The sequence below is a fragment of the Cryptotermes secundus genome, unplaced genomic scaffold (assembly GCF_002891405.2).
Source record: "Cryptotermes secundus unplaced genomic scaffold, Csec_1.0 scaffold929, whole genome shotgun sequence".
Lineage (NCBI taxonomy): Eukaryota > Metazoa > Arthropoda > Insecta > Blattodea > Kalotermitidae > Cryptotermes > Cryptotermes secundus.
Genome location: NW_019725015.1, coordinates 598,572 through 612,258, shown reverse-complemented (window position 1 = coordinate 612,258; position 13,687 = coordinate 598,572). Strand labels below are relative to the sequence as shown.

Sequence of the window (13,687 nt, the reverse complement as noted above, 5' to 3'; positions counted from 1 at the left end):
ATTTAGAATACTTGAATTGGCTTGTAGCTGATTCATTATGGGGAAAAGCTCTTGTGATCATTCCCACATCCTGACCTCTGCACCTCATTAAGTGACCTACAAATCATCTTCATTGCTGATAAGGCTAAGTCCAGGAATCTTTCTGCTGCTATATGATGCAATCAATGTTTGGTTTCATAGGCAATGAGGCTGCTGTAATTACAAAGCTACACAGCTCTGTGGTGAAGTCTGCTAAATTTCGAACACAGCGTGTAGAGAAAACGGTTATGTACCATAAGCACGGGGGGGTTATATGGCAACAGTCTGTCATTTTGACAGCTGCATAGCATGCACTCAGCTCCACAGTGCAGTGCCTGACTTCAACTGTTGATACATGTTTGTAAGATGTGAGGTCTTCATGACAGAACACTCATGCTGTGGTTTTCTGGACCACTGTGGTTACTGTGTTGTACCTGATAGGTGGGTACCAAATGCTCAGCATGGTTTCATACCCAGAAGACCACAATATGGTACCTATTTAGCTATATAACACAATGTTTTGTTTGCAAACTCAGATGTTAATTACCAAAATCAAAAAAGTCTACTCCTGGACTATCGTGAGCCAATCACTGGCCCTTCATCAAAGCTTCAATGTTTATAAAATAACGCATAACTTTGGCTTTGAAGGTTAAGCCGTGTGGTATTTTGAAAGTGTTCAGATGTTTCAACGCATGCTGCATTTATCATCTTTAGGGAAAGTGCGGGGCTTAGTATTATGGGAGGAGTAAGAATGGGGTTGGACAGTACTGGTGGACTAATTAATGCTGAATATAATCAAACCCTTCTCTCAATTAGCTAACCAACCATCCAATCATGGGCCTGGGTCTCTTCCTTGAGAAGCTGATGGGTAGTCTACTGGCCATGATATTCCTTGTTTTGGTACCAAAATACTCATCACTAGAAGATGAACCTGTTCTTTGCCTGGGATATGATTGCTTTTCTTGTCTGCATCACAGTATATAGCAGCTAAGACTTTAAGAAAGAATAGCACTGAAAATAAACTAAAGTTTACTCATGTGACAACAACAACAACAGCAACAATGATGATGATGGTGATGATGATGATGATTATGATACTTGCTTTAACAGCTGTGGCTACTGTGCATACTGGCAAGAGTACAGAGTAAATTTTTCAATATTGTTTGGCATTCTGCACTAGATATGCGGTAAGAAGCAGGAAAGTTATATTATTATTTGTATTAGATGAAAGCACACCAATGAACTGCATCCTGAGTCAGTTCAATGCATTTCAGATCTTTACAACCAATTTCTTTACATCCATCTCAGCATTAACTTTCCATCTGCACTGAGACCTCTCAAATATCTTTCTTCAAGGGTTTAAAAATAAATTTCTTAGCACTATGACAGTGTCCAGGGCACAGAAATGAAATGGAATAAGATGTAAATAAATCTCCACATGAAAATTACAACCTCGGGAGCCTGACATTAATCTAAATAATATTCAAAATTCACTTCCTACCTCATACAGAACACTGCGTCTATATTACATACATAAGTGGTTAGTACTGTTTAGCCAAATAATTGCTGTTTATTCTGAGAATCATGAAAAGTCCATAAATATATTCTGTGGGCAAAGTCCAGAGCTGTATATGAATGTATAATAATGACTTTGTTTAATAAGAGATTTAATCACCTAAATTCTTATGTGGAATGTTTTCTATAGCTGGGTCACAGCTCCCGTAGTGTTAAGATTTATTCTGCTGTGAGGATATTGTCCATTGTCTGATTCAAGAAGATGCGTAGCTTTTCCGTCTCGTGTCTTCAACAAAAAAGAAAGGAAGCTTCTTCTTATCCCAGACATATTAATAAACCATTGTCACAATCCTGTAGAACCACATTATATTCTAGAATTGGTTGGTAATCTGTAATATGTTATCCTGTCCATTCAGAGGCTCCACCCCCCACTTTTGTATGCATCTTGGTCGCACCTTCTAAAGCACAGTGGTAGCCATGTGTGCTGCCTGCTATAAGGCACATAATGTCTCATAATAAACAGCTGTTTGACATCTATAGAGACATAAAAGAAGAGCAAGAGATTAATGTATAAATGAATAAATTCTAATATTTTTCCATTTAATACAATTAATGAATTTTGGACATTATCTATCGTCCTGTTTCTAATATACCATCATCACAAACTTTCAGATCTTATTTTACCATTTGTCATTTTTCATTTTTTTCAGTCATTATGGATGAGCGTACAAGTGGGTTCACTGATCCCTCAACAAAGGCAGGTTTATAGAGTTGAGGCAGTTATTTGATTTCTTTGAATTAACTTGTGTATAAATTTGAGTAAACAGAATGAGATAATATGATACTGAGTTAATGAATTTGTAAGGCTGTGGAAGGAGATCGTTAGAGCTCATTTTTATACCCAGCATTCACCTGCAGGGGCTGAGGAAAATCATGGAAAAACTCAGCTCAGAGTACCAAACCTCTGGATCAAGAATGAAACCAAAAACCTCCCGATGTAGAAGGAATGGTATCCATTCACCTGCAGTGTTCAATAAGATTATCTTTCTCTTCCCTTGAGGTTTTCAAAGACAGTTTTTATGTGTATTTCTTCCATTATATGTATACACTGGCCGTCTTGTAGTGCACTCAATTTCACCTGTCACTTCACAACATGTTTCGGCAACATAGTGCCATCATCAGGTGTCCCAATTATGTCAATCTATTCCATTGCCTGCCCTCATATATTTTCACAACACCATTTAAAAAGTATTTAAAAAGTCCGTATTTGTCAAGCATGATAAATTTACACTCGCTAAAACTTGTTAAGATAATTCATCTTATTTGTCTTAATTAAAACTTGCATGTGGTTCGTTCACTACGGGGTCGTTTTTCTTATTTTCTGTGTAAACCGCATCTTGTGATGTGTGTTCCCTTCTTAATTGCGAGTGTATTTCTTGTTTGCCCTGTTCACTCATAACTTTCCACCCATCACAAACTTCCCAGTTTAATCATCCTAAGAACATAAACTAATAGAATACAGATACACTAGTTATGACACTATTTTTATCACCCTATCTTGCAGATAAGAATGAGCCTTCACGTTTCTTGGGAGAAGGGGTAAGCTTCAAGGCAAAGCTAATTGGAATTCTGGAAGTAAGAGAGGCTCGAGGAGACAGAATGTGTCAGGAGGCACTTGCAGATCTAAAGATGGCAATACGAGCAGCTGGTGAGCACAAACAGAGAATAACCATCAATATTGCCATTGATGGTCTTCGACTCAGGGACGAAAAAACAGGGGTAAGTATTTAAAATGTTTTGGGCCCAGAACTCAGTGACATTATGCATGAGTATTCTCAAGACATGCAAACATTGTATAGCTTTCTATAATCAGGTCAGGCAAAGAATGAACACTAGTGGTGGGGGTACAAATCACTTGCCTGCTTTCCACCCTACCTAAATTATCTCTGCTTAATCAACAATAGTAACAAACTGAGAGTGAAAAGAGACAGAGAGAGCCAGCAGATGGATGGAAAGAGCCAAATTAAAATAACTGGAAATGGGAGAAAGCACATAGTTGGAAGGTAGCTGCTAGGCAGATAGGTGGAGTAGAATCTGTGTTCATTCTTTCCCTAACCCAAATCAGATGACATTCAATTCCTTAAGAATGCATATTATAATAACAGTATTAAAAGATATGCATGGAAATTGTATCAGTGCAACATGAAAAAGCAAAATAATCTGATTTTCTTGTGTGGGACATGATGCAAGGCCATCCAATTGTAATTATTGTTTAAACACATTAAGGGGGGGATTTTGAGTCTGCCTGGGAGCAGTGCATAGCTCTTGACCTGCTTGCAGTTAACATGAAACACAGTGCATGACCATGACCTGTATGAACCAGGAACTGCATGTACACACAAACAGTTACAAGAAATCAGAAACTAGCAACAGCATCACATTTTGTGACAGTTCCTAAACCAATCAGAATATGAAAAATAAGTAATAATTTCCAGAAATTATAAAATTAATTTAATTAAAAAATAAACAGAAGCTCATTTAAAACCTTCAGTGATAGTCCTCTTTGGTACATGTATGACAAATTTGTATGCTACTCAGTGGTTGTAACAGTTTTACAAAGGCTTTTGCAGCCTGTGTATAATTAATGTGTAACTTCAGCATTTGGGATTTTAATGCTGCTAAACTCCGAAAGCCACTGATTACGGTGGCCTTGCAGGTTGAGGCATGAACTGTCTTCACTTGTATGCTAGGATCGTGGGTTTCAATCCCACTAAAGGCATGAATGTCTGTGTGTGTGCACTTATACTGTGTTTGTGTTATCCTGTGTGTAGGTAGTGGCCTTGTGATGGGCTGATCACTCATCCAAGGAGACCTACCATCTGTGTAAAAAAGATTACGACACTGACGAGGCCAGGGCTCAACAAAGGGCTCTAGTGCCATTGTTGAATGAAATGAAAATGAAACTCTGAAAGCCAAAGTTACACAGTGTTAAAGAAAATTAGAGAAGAACTGAAAAACATAGCGATCTTATTTTAAAGTGAGGTGGAGGGGGAAGAAGCGAAATTAAGGAAATGTAATGTAGAATTTTATGGAAAAGCCAGCAGACCATATGAAGCAGCAGCAGTAACTATTACAGCAACTATATGGATGATTTTGGTACAGACACAATAGATTAAAGAGGTAGACATTACACAAACATGCACTGTTACTGCCTTTGATGTGTTGTGGTCTATTAAAATACTACAGATGTTGCAAAACATATTTCAGTAATGTCATTTGGATCGAGATGGTGAGTGAATCATAAGCTCTCCTTCAATCTCTGCAGGACTGCCTGTATCATCACCCAGTTCACAAGATATCCTTCATTGCCCAAGACATGTCGGACTCCAGAGCTTTTGGTTACATCTTTGGGTCACCAGATACAGGCCACAGGTTCTTTGGAATCAAGACAGACAAAGCAGCAAGCCAAGTAAGTTAAAAATGTGACATTTGAGTTTCTCATGGTGGTAACTTCTGTCTTACGGGACATGAAACTGCACAGTGTGGTTCATATCTGTTTATGTATTTTGGAGGTACCACATTCCTCCAAAAAACGTCGATTAACACCTACCAGACTACACGGCGTCGCATCTCAGAAGTTTAATATACCTTAGAAACATTCTGAATTCCATGAATAAATTTCACCAGGAATTTTTTCTATGATGAATTTGGCCAGAATCAGGAATGAAAAATGTGTACAAACTTTTCAGGCTCAAAAATTAAGCCACAAACAATATATAACAACTTGATATTAATTAAGGAACAGAATGACTTTCTTTTTTTCTTTCTTTCTATATTTATTTGTCGTTTATGTGACGATGCTATCAGTAGTGCTGACTGTAGTTTTGGATGTTAAGATGAGTAGTGAATAACGAATTGGAAAGGACCCTTCCACCCCAAAGATGCATGAGGTAGGTTCCTCCAAATTCCTGCTTCCCTTTGCCCAGCCCCCTGCAGCATATTAAGAACATGGAGGCATACACCCACTTATCAATAAGAAAATGAACTATATGCCCATGCAGAGAAGACCAGTGTATCCTTCCACATCTGCTATACCTTGTTGCACCTCCCTCACAAAAGTACTTCGATGTATTTCCCTCTGGGTGTCTAAGTCATTTTGTTCACACAGATGTTGGCAGTGACAACCTTTGCTATGAAGCGTTCTGGTTGACACATGCCCACTGGGGGGGGGGAAGAGAATATAACAGGCAGAATGAACTATCCATGGGACTTCTTTCTGTAGTCTTACTATAATTAAGGTCATGTCACAAGATCATTAATGTATGAGTACACACTATGGCAATACCTTTCACCCAGAATAAGTAAAACCTACACACATTTCTAACTTCTGATCATAAAGAATATCGCACAGCTATAGTTTATCATCACCAAACCAGAAAGTAAATATATTTCATGCAGTTACTTATTTTTCCATTTTCCACATAATTAATTCAAAAGATTTATCATATAGTAAACAGGGGAACCCCCATTGGATGTTCCTCACTTCAAGGTCCTCCCTCATTTAATGTTCAATTTCACTGATCCAAGGTGTTAAATTTCCACCATTTAAGGTTTTCCTCAATTTAACATTAAACTCCACTACCCCCCCCAAAAAAAAAAAACTTCAAGGGGGGGGGGGTAATGTTTGTAACTTTTCTGTTTCCTCCCTTATACTGACAAGGAAAGCAACCACATCCTGGGTGAAGAGTGGGTACTTCTGATTGTCCTGTGTAAAGGGAGATTTAAAATTTGTGAAGTATACCAATCTCCAATGACATGACCCTACTACCAACTGTCAAAAGTTACTAGTGGGAACACAGTACCTTGAAAACTTTATTTTACTTTTGGAAACCATCCAATATGACACTGGTTTTGGTTGGCAGGTTGTGATAGCAATGCGAGACTTGTTCCAAGTAGTCTTTGAACTGAAGAAAAAAGAAATAGAGATGGCAAAGCAGCATATAGAGCAACACCAAATCAAGCTGGGGGGAAGCCTCTTCTTGGAGTCGGGACCAAATTCCAAGGTAAGTCTAGCAAAGCAGCTCATGAGCTTAGTCTGGCCAGAGCAGCCTTGCAGTTGTGACATGCTACTGCTGTATGTGTTTTAGAATGACCAGACTGGGGGCAAGATGAGGACTATCCAGGAAGACTCTGTCAAGGAGAACGGTTCTGTGGGGTCATCGGGAAGGCCAGCTCATCGGACGTCTGAGGTGATAGCTGATCTACTTGACCTGGAGTTCGAGCTTACCAGCATCCAACAGGGACTGCATCAGATGCAGAGGATAACACCATCAGATCCATTTGGACCTTCATCAGCCAAAGATGTTACATTTGGAAGTGATCCATTTGGTGATTCTTTCACCCCAGATACCATGATTCCACCTTCTAAAATTGCCAAGTTTAAACCTGTAGCAATTCTTCCCCCTCCACCCTCTGCAAAAGACACTTCCTATTCCTCAGATCCATTCAATGTACCTCCACCAGCAAGGCATCCACAACGACGCAATGCAGTCCGTGCGGAACGTTACAGTTCAGAAACTTTCAAGCCACCACCTGCAGCCCCTACTCAGCCAACAGCAGCACCAACCACACAGCAAGAGAAGCACTGGTTTGACCAAGAGACAGAATCCCTATTTGATGAAGGTGAATTAATCACTCCACCAATGTCAGCTGCTACAACAACCACAGTGACCACTACAAGTGCTGTGTCAGCCATCTCACCAAAAACTGACCAGGTACACCACACTCCTCTACCTATATAGCAAATGCTTTGTTACAAACAGCTGAACTGCGCAATGGTTGTGAATGATAATTCAAAAGGAATGTGCAGAGAATGTGGTCACAGTAAATTGCAGAATACCATAGAGGCTGAGGAAAGTCTCAAAGAAAATTCTTAGAACAGCTAGACTTCAGGCTCAGATTCAAACTAGGAATTCCTCAAGTACCAACCAGTGGATAAGAAAGCAGAAGCCACCGAGACAGAAGCACAAAACTGATTCTGATTCAAACTTCCACATGAAAACAAAGGTTGTACTCACACAGTTCTCTTGGCATGGGTCCTTGCTTTCTCTCATTTTGCCAGCCTTATTATAAAACTTACTTACTCTTTTATAAGAAAGTATGTGGAGCTAGGACAGCTCAGTCAGTATAGTGACCAGGCTGCAGGCCAAAAACCAGGGTTTGTTTCCCAATAGATTCAGAGATGTTTCTCTTCTCAACTGCAACAGCGTCCAGAGCACCTTCATCCCCCTCTCCAGCATCCTGCTTGGTAGGTACCAGAGGACCTTTCCTTATAACAGAATGGAATGTGAAGCTCTTCACTCACCATCATGAACTGCCTCCACTCCACGTTTTCATGTCATGTTGCTTAAACACAGACATAAGTGTACCTTTTTACATCAGAAAATACCAGCAAAGTGTTTGCCACTGAAAGCACTGTACTAGCCCCTGTGATCACACTACCATGTATTGCATATACATTGCATATACCTTGACAGCACATAGGCACTGTGCAAAGAAAAGTCTTAATGCTACCCCCAAAGGATACAGTTATCCAGTCTTAATGTAAGAGGTATGACAAAGGTGAAGTTATATCCACACTTAATTAATTAAGCAGCATGCCATGAAGGAGGTGAGTAGTCAGCTCCACCACCCAGCCACTTTACCCCCATACCCATTGTATGGAAAGCTGGCTGGACCCCAGAACTAGTCTGGACATTATGGAGAAGAAAAAAATGTCTTGTTCCTGCCAGGAACCAAACCCAGTTCCTTGGTCATCCAGCCCATAGCCTGGTCATTAAACCGACTGAATTATCCTGGCTCCCAAGAGGCATGATACATTTCTAATTATAATATGAGTGTTGGGACATATAATTCCCTTTCAATTCTTTCTTATGCAAGTAACTGGAAGAATAATTGCTAATTCTACACAGATAAAAATGCTTCAAGAAAAACATGCACTATGTTTTTTTTTATTTGTGTGGAATCGAGTACTAACCCTCGTACATGGAATGAAGTCTTGGAAACGTGGCAGTTAATGACTGTGTGTTACTTTGCAGGATTCAAGCGAGAGTCCACCAACACATCCGAGTGGGAGCACCCAGTTTGATGTCTTCACTGAGCTTGATCCACTGGGAACTGGGCGCAGCAAGCCATACGTGGACAGGAAAGACTTCTTCCAAGAGCTTAAAAATCCACCAAAGAAAGTTCTCAAGGACCTGGTAACAGAGGCACCAGCAAGCGAAGCGACTGCCCCCTTGTTCCAGGCCACCTTTGAAACAGGTAGCAGCAGTGTGAATGCAAGTGACGGTGTAGTGTCCACTGGGGAAGTTGTGTTGTCCGCTACAGACGCTGTGGATACTAACAATTCTAGCCCTCTAACCACCACTACCACCACCATCACCACCACAAAAGGGACTCCCCTAGACGTGGATCCATTTGCAGAAACTGATCCATTCTATAAAACTGATCCTTTCACAGAAGATGACTTCAGTCAGATCTGTGAGTTTCCACCTCTAGCAGGAAGTCAGGATCCCTTTGACACAGGGTTTGCAGATTTCACGATGTTTGGCAAAGGTCGGAAGTCTGACCTAACTGACACCAGTACAGATGTAAAGAGAAGTTCTCCACTGCCTCAATCCGACACATCTGTGCCCTCTCCAGCTGCTTTCCATGGACCACTGCGTGTCTCACTGCCACCAGAGTCTGTGTCCAATGAAGTCTTTACTCCTACTACGACACATTCTGCTTCAATCCACACAGGATCTCTAACAAAGGGAAGAAGCAAGACTCATCGTTTCCACAAGCAGGCAACTATGGTGAAACTGCCCAGCCCGAAGTCAATACAGCGCTCCAACAACCGCATGGCAAGGCAGATGACAGTGGATGTGTGTAGCAGCATTCCCAATCCCCTCCATACCAGTAACACTCCTCCCACACCTCCTACACCCCCAAGATCTGATAGACGATCACCATCTGGCCAGGGCATAACCTTTCGTAACCGTGGTGCCATAACACCGTCGCCTCCTGTTGTAGCTTGTTTCCCAGATGTTGGAGATGGAGACAGTGCCTCACGGCTATCTGGCTCCAGTGCAGAGCTTGCAGAAATTGCTCCAGAACCTCCACCCCGACCTGCAGCCAACATCACAGCCATCAAGCCGCCACCACTCCCACCTAAAAGACAGCAGGCTAGCACAGTCATCAAACCCCCACCTCGACCTCCCCACACTGATGAGCAGCCCCATTATGACTACATAGATGAAACCTCATCACCCACACTGCAGGATGAAGATGATCTGAAAAGTCCTCCAATTCCTGTTCCTGCAAGGAGACAAAAGTTTGGGGGCTCCAATTTTGGAACAATTCCAGACAGACCTCAAAGGCAACTTCCAGTTGCCAAATTTGAAAATGACAACCAGCCTCCATTCCCTTTGCTGCCTCCCCCACAGAAGAAGAGTCCTGCCTCAGATCTAAGGAAGAATGGCCAGGCCGCCAAACCCCGTCCTCTTGCAGCCACCACGATTGCTTCTTTGCTACAGTCCACAACCACTGCTACCACAACTCTGGCAGATGAGCAGCCGTCCAAACTTCAGCAAACCAAGTCCCTTGATATTACACTTAGTCAACTGACAAAAACTGGACTGGCAGATCTTGCAGCCACACTTGGGGTCTCACCTGGGCACCTGTCCAACATGACACTTCAGGACCTCACAAAATGTCTTTCACAACTCTCCGACAACTTCCTAGATGATCAAGCAGAGGGTGAAACAATCAAGAGGGATAAGTATGCCACACTGAGAGAGTCACTTGATGAGGAACCTACATTCAAAGCTGAGTCTGAGACAACGGAAACAGCAGAGGATGTGTTCCAGGAGACTCCATTTGACAAGTATGCAGTATTCAGGGAATTAATGGTGGAAGAAACAAGCAAAGAGACTGAGAAGACAACCACTACAGCCACTGTGACCACAACCACCACCGCCACCACCACAGCCATGTCTAATATTTCTGTTGCCACAACTGGCATGATCTCTGCTCCTGTTGTTGCATGTGGCGATGAGAAGAAAACATCCATTCACCCTGCTGCTGAAACGAGAGTGCATGAATCCACTCCAAAACAACAGACAGAAGACAGATATGCGGCCCTAAGAGAAATATCCCTTCAAGAAATTGCCCCTGAGAAGGAGGATGTCGACAGTTCAAGTGAGAAAGAGGACACAGATGTTACAAGAATGGATGATGACTATGATCTGCTCACACTGTCAAGGCAGCAAAGTGACAGCACAGAGTCTCCTACGGTGGAAACTGCCACAGTACGAGAGCCCCAGTCGATCATAGAAACCACCATCCTGGAGGAGGATGTCAGTGCCTTGGAGGCAGACAATGAAGAGGCTGCAGAAGACAAGATCACTTCTCCAACAGGGACTAAAGACATTGCACCAGAGCCTTTAGAAGAAGCTGTCAATGGTTCTTCCCCTTCTGAGAAGGAAGATGCTGTTCACAATTCTCCAGTAGAGTCTAAACAAAAGGAAGAAGAGGCACCATCTGCAGGGGAAAGTTGGGCAAAGTTTGATGGCAGCCACTTTGCAACAGAGAAGCCAGCATCAGAAGGGCAGAGTGAGGGGGGAGTTTCACCCTGGTCATCAGATGGAAAGGAGTTCAACAAGATTCCGCCAATGGCATGGCAGGAGGGCAGGGGAGGTGGCAGGAGAAGAAGGGCACGAAGATCTGCTCCATGGCGAGAGGATGAAGAGTCTGAAGAAGGGTGGGATGATAGGAGAGGCGAAGATGGAGTGTGGAATGAACGACCATGGAGAGAAAATGGTTGGAGTGATGGGGAATCATTTTATGAGGAGGTGCCACCAGTGAAGGATAGAGGATACCGGGAAGAGAGGAGGGGTCGAAGGAGGAGAGTGTCTCCATGGAAGAGGGGACAGAGATCATCAAGAGATATTTCTCCATGGGAATGTGAAGGAAGAGAGGAAGAAGAGGAACACTGGAATGCAGGAGGTAGCAAGCATTGGCAGGAGCGTTCCATGGATGAGGAGGAGGAAGAGGAAGAAGAAGAAGAGTATGAGGTCTCCTGGAAGACGAGGCCCAAACACAGAGGGTCTTCCTGGGATGACGAAAGGAGACGAAGGCTTGGTTCCAGGGATCTGAATGGTGTCGACTATGAAGAGGGCAGGAAACGCAGGCCGTCACCATGGAGAGACGGTGATAGACGCAGCAGTTGGGAATCTGCATCTTGGGATGAAGATGACAGGTTCTCCCAACGAGAGGTGAGTGAACGACGGATGAGAGAAGAGGAGTACAGGAGACGGTGGGAGCCAGAGATGGAGAGCAAGGGATACATGTGGAGTAGGAAGTGTCCAACTGGGGAGGGGGAGTATATATGGCATGACCAGGCCACAAGGCGGAAACAGGACGGACCCCATCGTTACTATAGGGACAGGTCACGTGAATCACCTTGGGAGGATGAGTTCAGTGAGCAAGGGGAAGATGAATCACCTCGATATCAGAGCAGAAAGTGGAACTGGCCCAAGCGACCCAGCAGTGCTTCAGAAGTAAGAAGAAGCTCAGAGAAGAGCTCTCCAGGGGACTACAAGACCAGGATGATGGAGAAACAGCAGCAACAACACTCGCTCCCCACAACTGTTCGAATGGAAGGAGACAAAATGGGAAATTACAGTTTCACAGATAGAAGATACCGTGAGAAGTGCAGTGGACGACCTAGGAGCAGAGAGAGCTACTTCAATTCTGACCAGGAGTACGAGTACTGGATCCACCAGGATGGAAGGGCACGCAGAATGGATAACTATGAGCAACGGGCACAAACACTTCAGACCAGACGCCGATACAAGAAAGCTCATGAACAGCGCAGCTACAACCAAAAGTCACCTTTTGACGATGATTTTTCAATGCAGTCATTTGATTTTAGTATTGAAAGTAAAAGTCAAGGTGTTGAATCTGATGCATCAGACGGTGCAAAGAAGAAATCTCCTCTCACTACAAACACCAGTATAAAACCATGTACGCCTACAAATGCACTCTCAAAACGAAAGGACAGTCAGCATTCCGAGTCTGAAACACGACCAGCTGAAGTTGTTCCTAGCAGTCCCCATGACAGTCATGAAGATGACATGGGAAAAACAAGAACATCAAGGGGATCTAGTCATCGGCAGTCTCCATTTGAAGATGATTTTACACCAACAGACACTCGAATGTCAAACACAAGACTTATGTCCAGCATTTCTAGTGACATTAGTGATTATCCAAAGTCTCCTTTTGAGGACGTTAGGAGTAGTGGCAGGGTGGAGAGTTTAGCAGAAGAATCTATGTATGAAAATGAAGTAGACCAAAGAAATAGTAAATCAAATGATGATGTGTTCCTTCCAGCAGAGAATGAACATAAGTTCGCAGACTTTGAAAATAACATGTTTGATAGTTGTAGTGAATTTGTGCCATCAAGTAAAAGTTCTACAGAGTGCCGACGTGTGGACAGGAGGGTGTTGGCTGCCATGTGGAACAGTGAGGAAAGTAACAAGAATGAAAAACATCCATCAACTATGAAAGTTCGTATGTCAAATCTGATGCGGGTCGATTCTTCATCAAGCCTAAGGAAATCTGAATCAGTGAATATTTTTGGACGTGAAAGTGATCCATTTGATGATGACTTCTTCAGCAGTGAAGCAGCAGTGGCAACGCTACCCCGTCATGGAGCAGACCTCTCAAATCGTGTGCCCGATAAACCCAACTCTAACAACAATTCAGATGAACACTTTAAGTGGACCAAGGCTTTTGATTCCTTCAACTTTGAAGAAGAGAAATGAGGTAAGTCTAAATATGCAAGCTTTGTTCTGACATTCCCTAACCTTGGCCTGTTATGAAATGTTTTGCATGTTGTCTGTACTAGATATTGATGTACTACTTTTAAAGCATGTTTTCAACCCTTCACAGTGCCCACTAAGATCATTCCATAGCAGCCTCCATAGTCTAGACGTAACGTTCCCACCTCATGACTCGTGGTACACGGGTTCAAACCCGGCGGAGGTCGTCGAATTTTTAAGGGCGGAAAAATTCAGGGAACAAGTCCTCTGGGAGGGACTTTGTGTGTCCC

At 42.8% G+C, this 13,687-nt stretch overlaps 1 protein-coding gene across 2 annotated transcripts in view; it reads left to right on the top strand.

Moving 5' to 3' along the window:
- LOC111863257 (protein disabled) overlaps positions 1-13,687 on the top strand; it is a 38,953-nt gene that overhangs the window by 16,262 nt on the left and 9,004 nt on the right. For both annotated transcript variants that reach the window (XM_023849414.2, XM_023849415.2), the window contains exons 2-6: positions 3,098-3,312; positions 4,859-5,002; positions 6,456-6,596; positions 6,681-7,307; positions 8,631-13,401. In XM_023849414.2, coding sequence (XP_023705182.1) covers positions 3,098-3,312; positions 4,859-5,002; positions 6,456-6,596; positions 6,681-7,307; positions 8,631-13,400 — 5,897 coding nt within the window. In that variant the 3' untranslated portion in view covers position 13,401. The remainder of the gene's footprint in view (positions 1-3,097; positions 3,313-4,858; positions 5,003-6,455; positions 6,597-6,680; positions 7,308-8,630; positions 13,402-13,687) is intronic.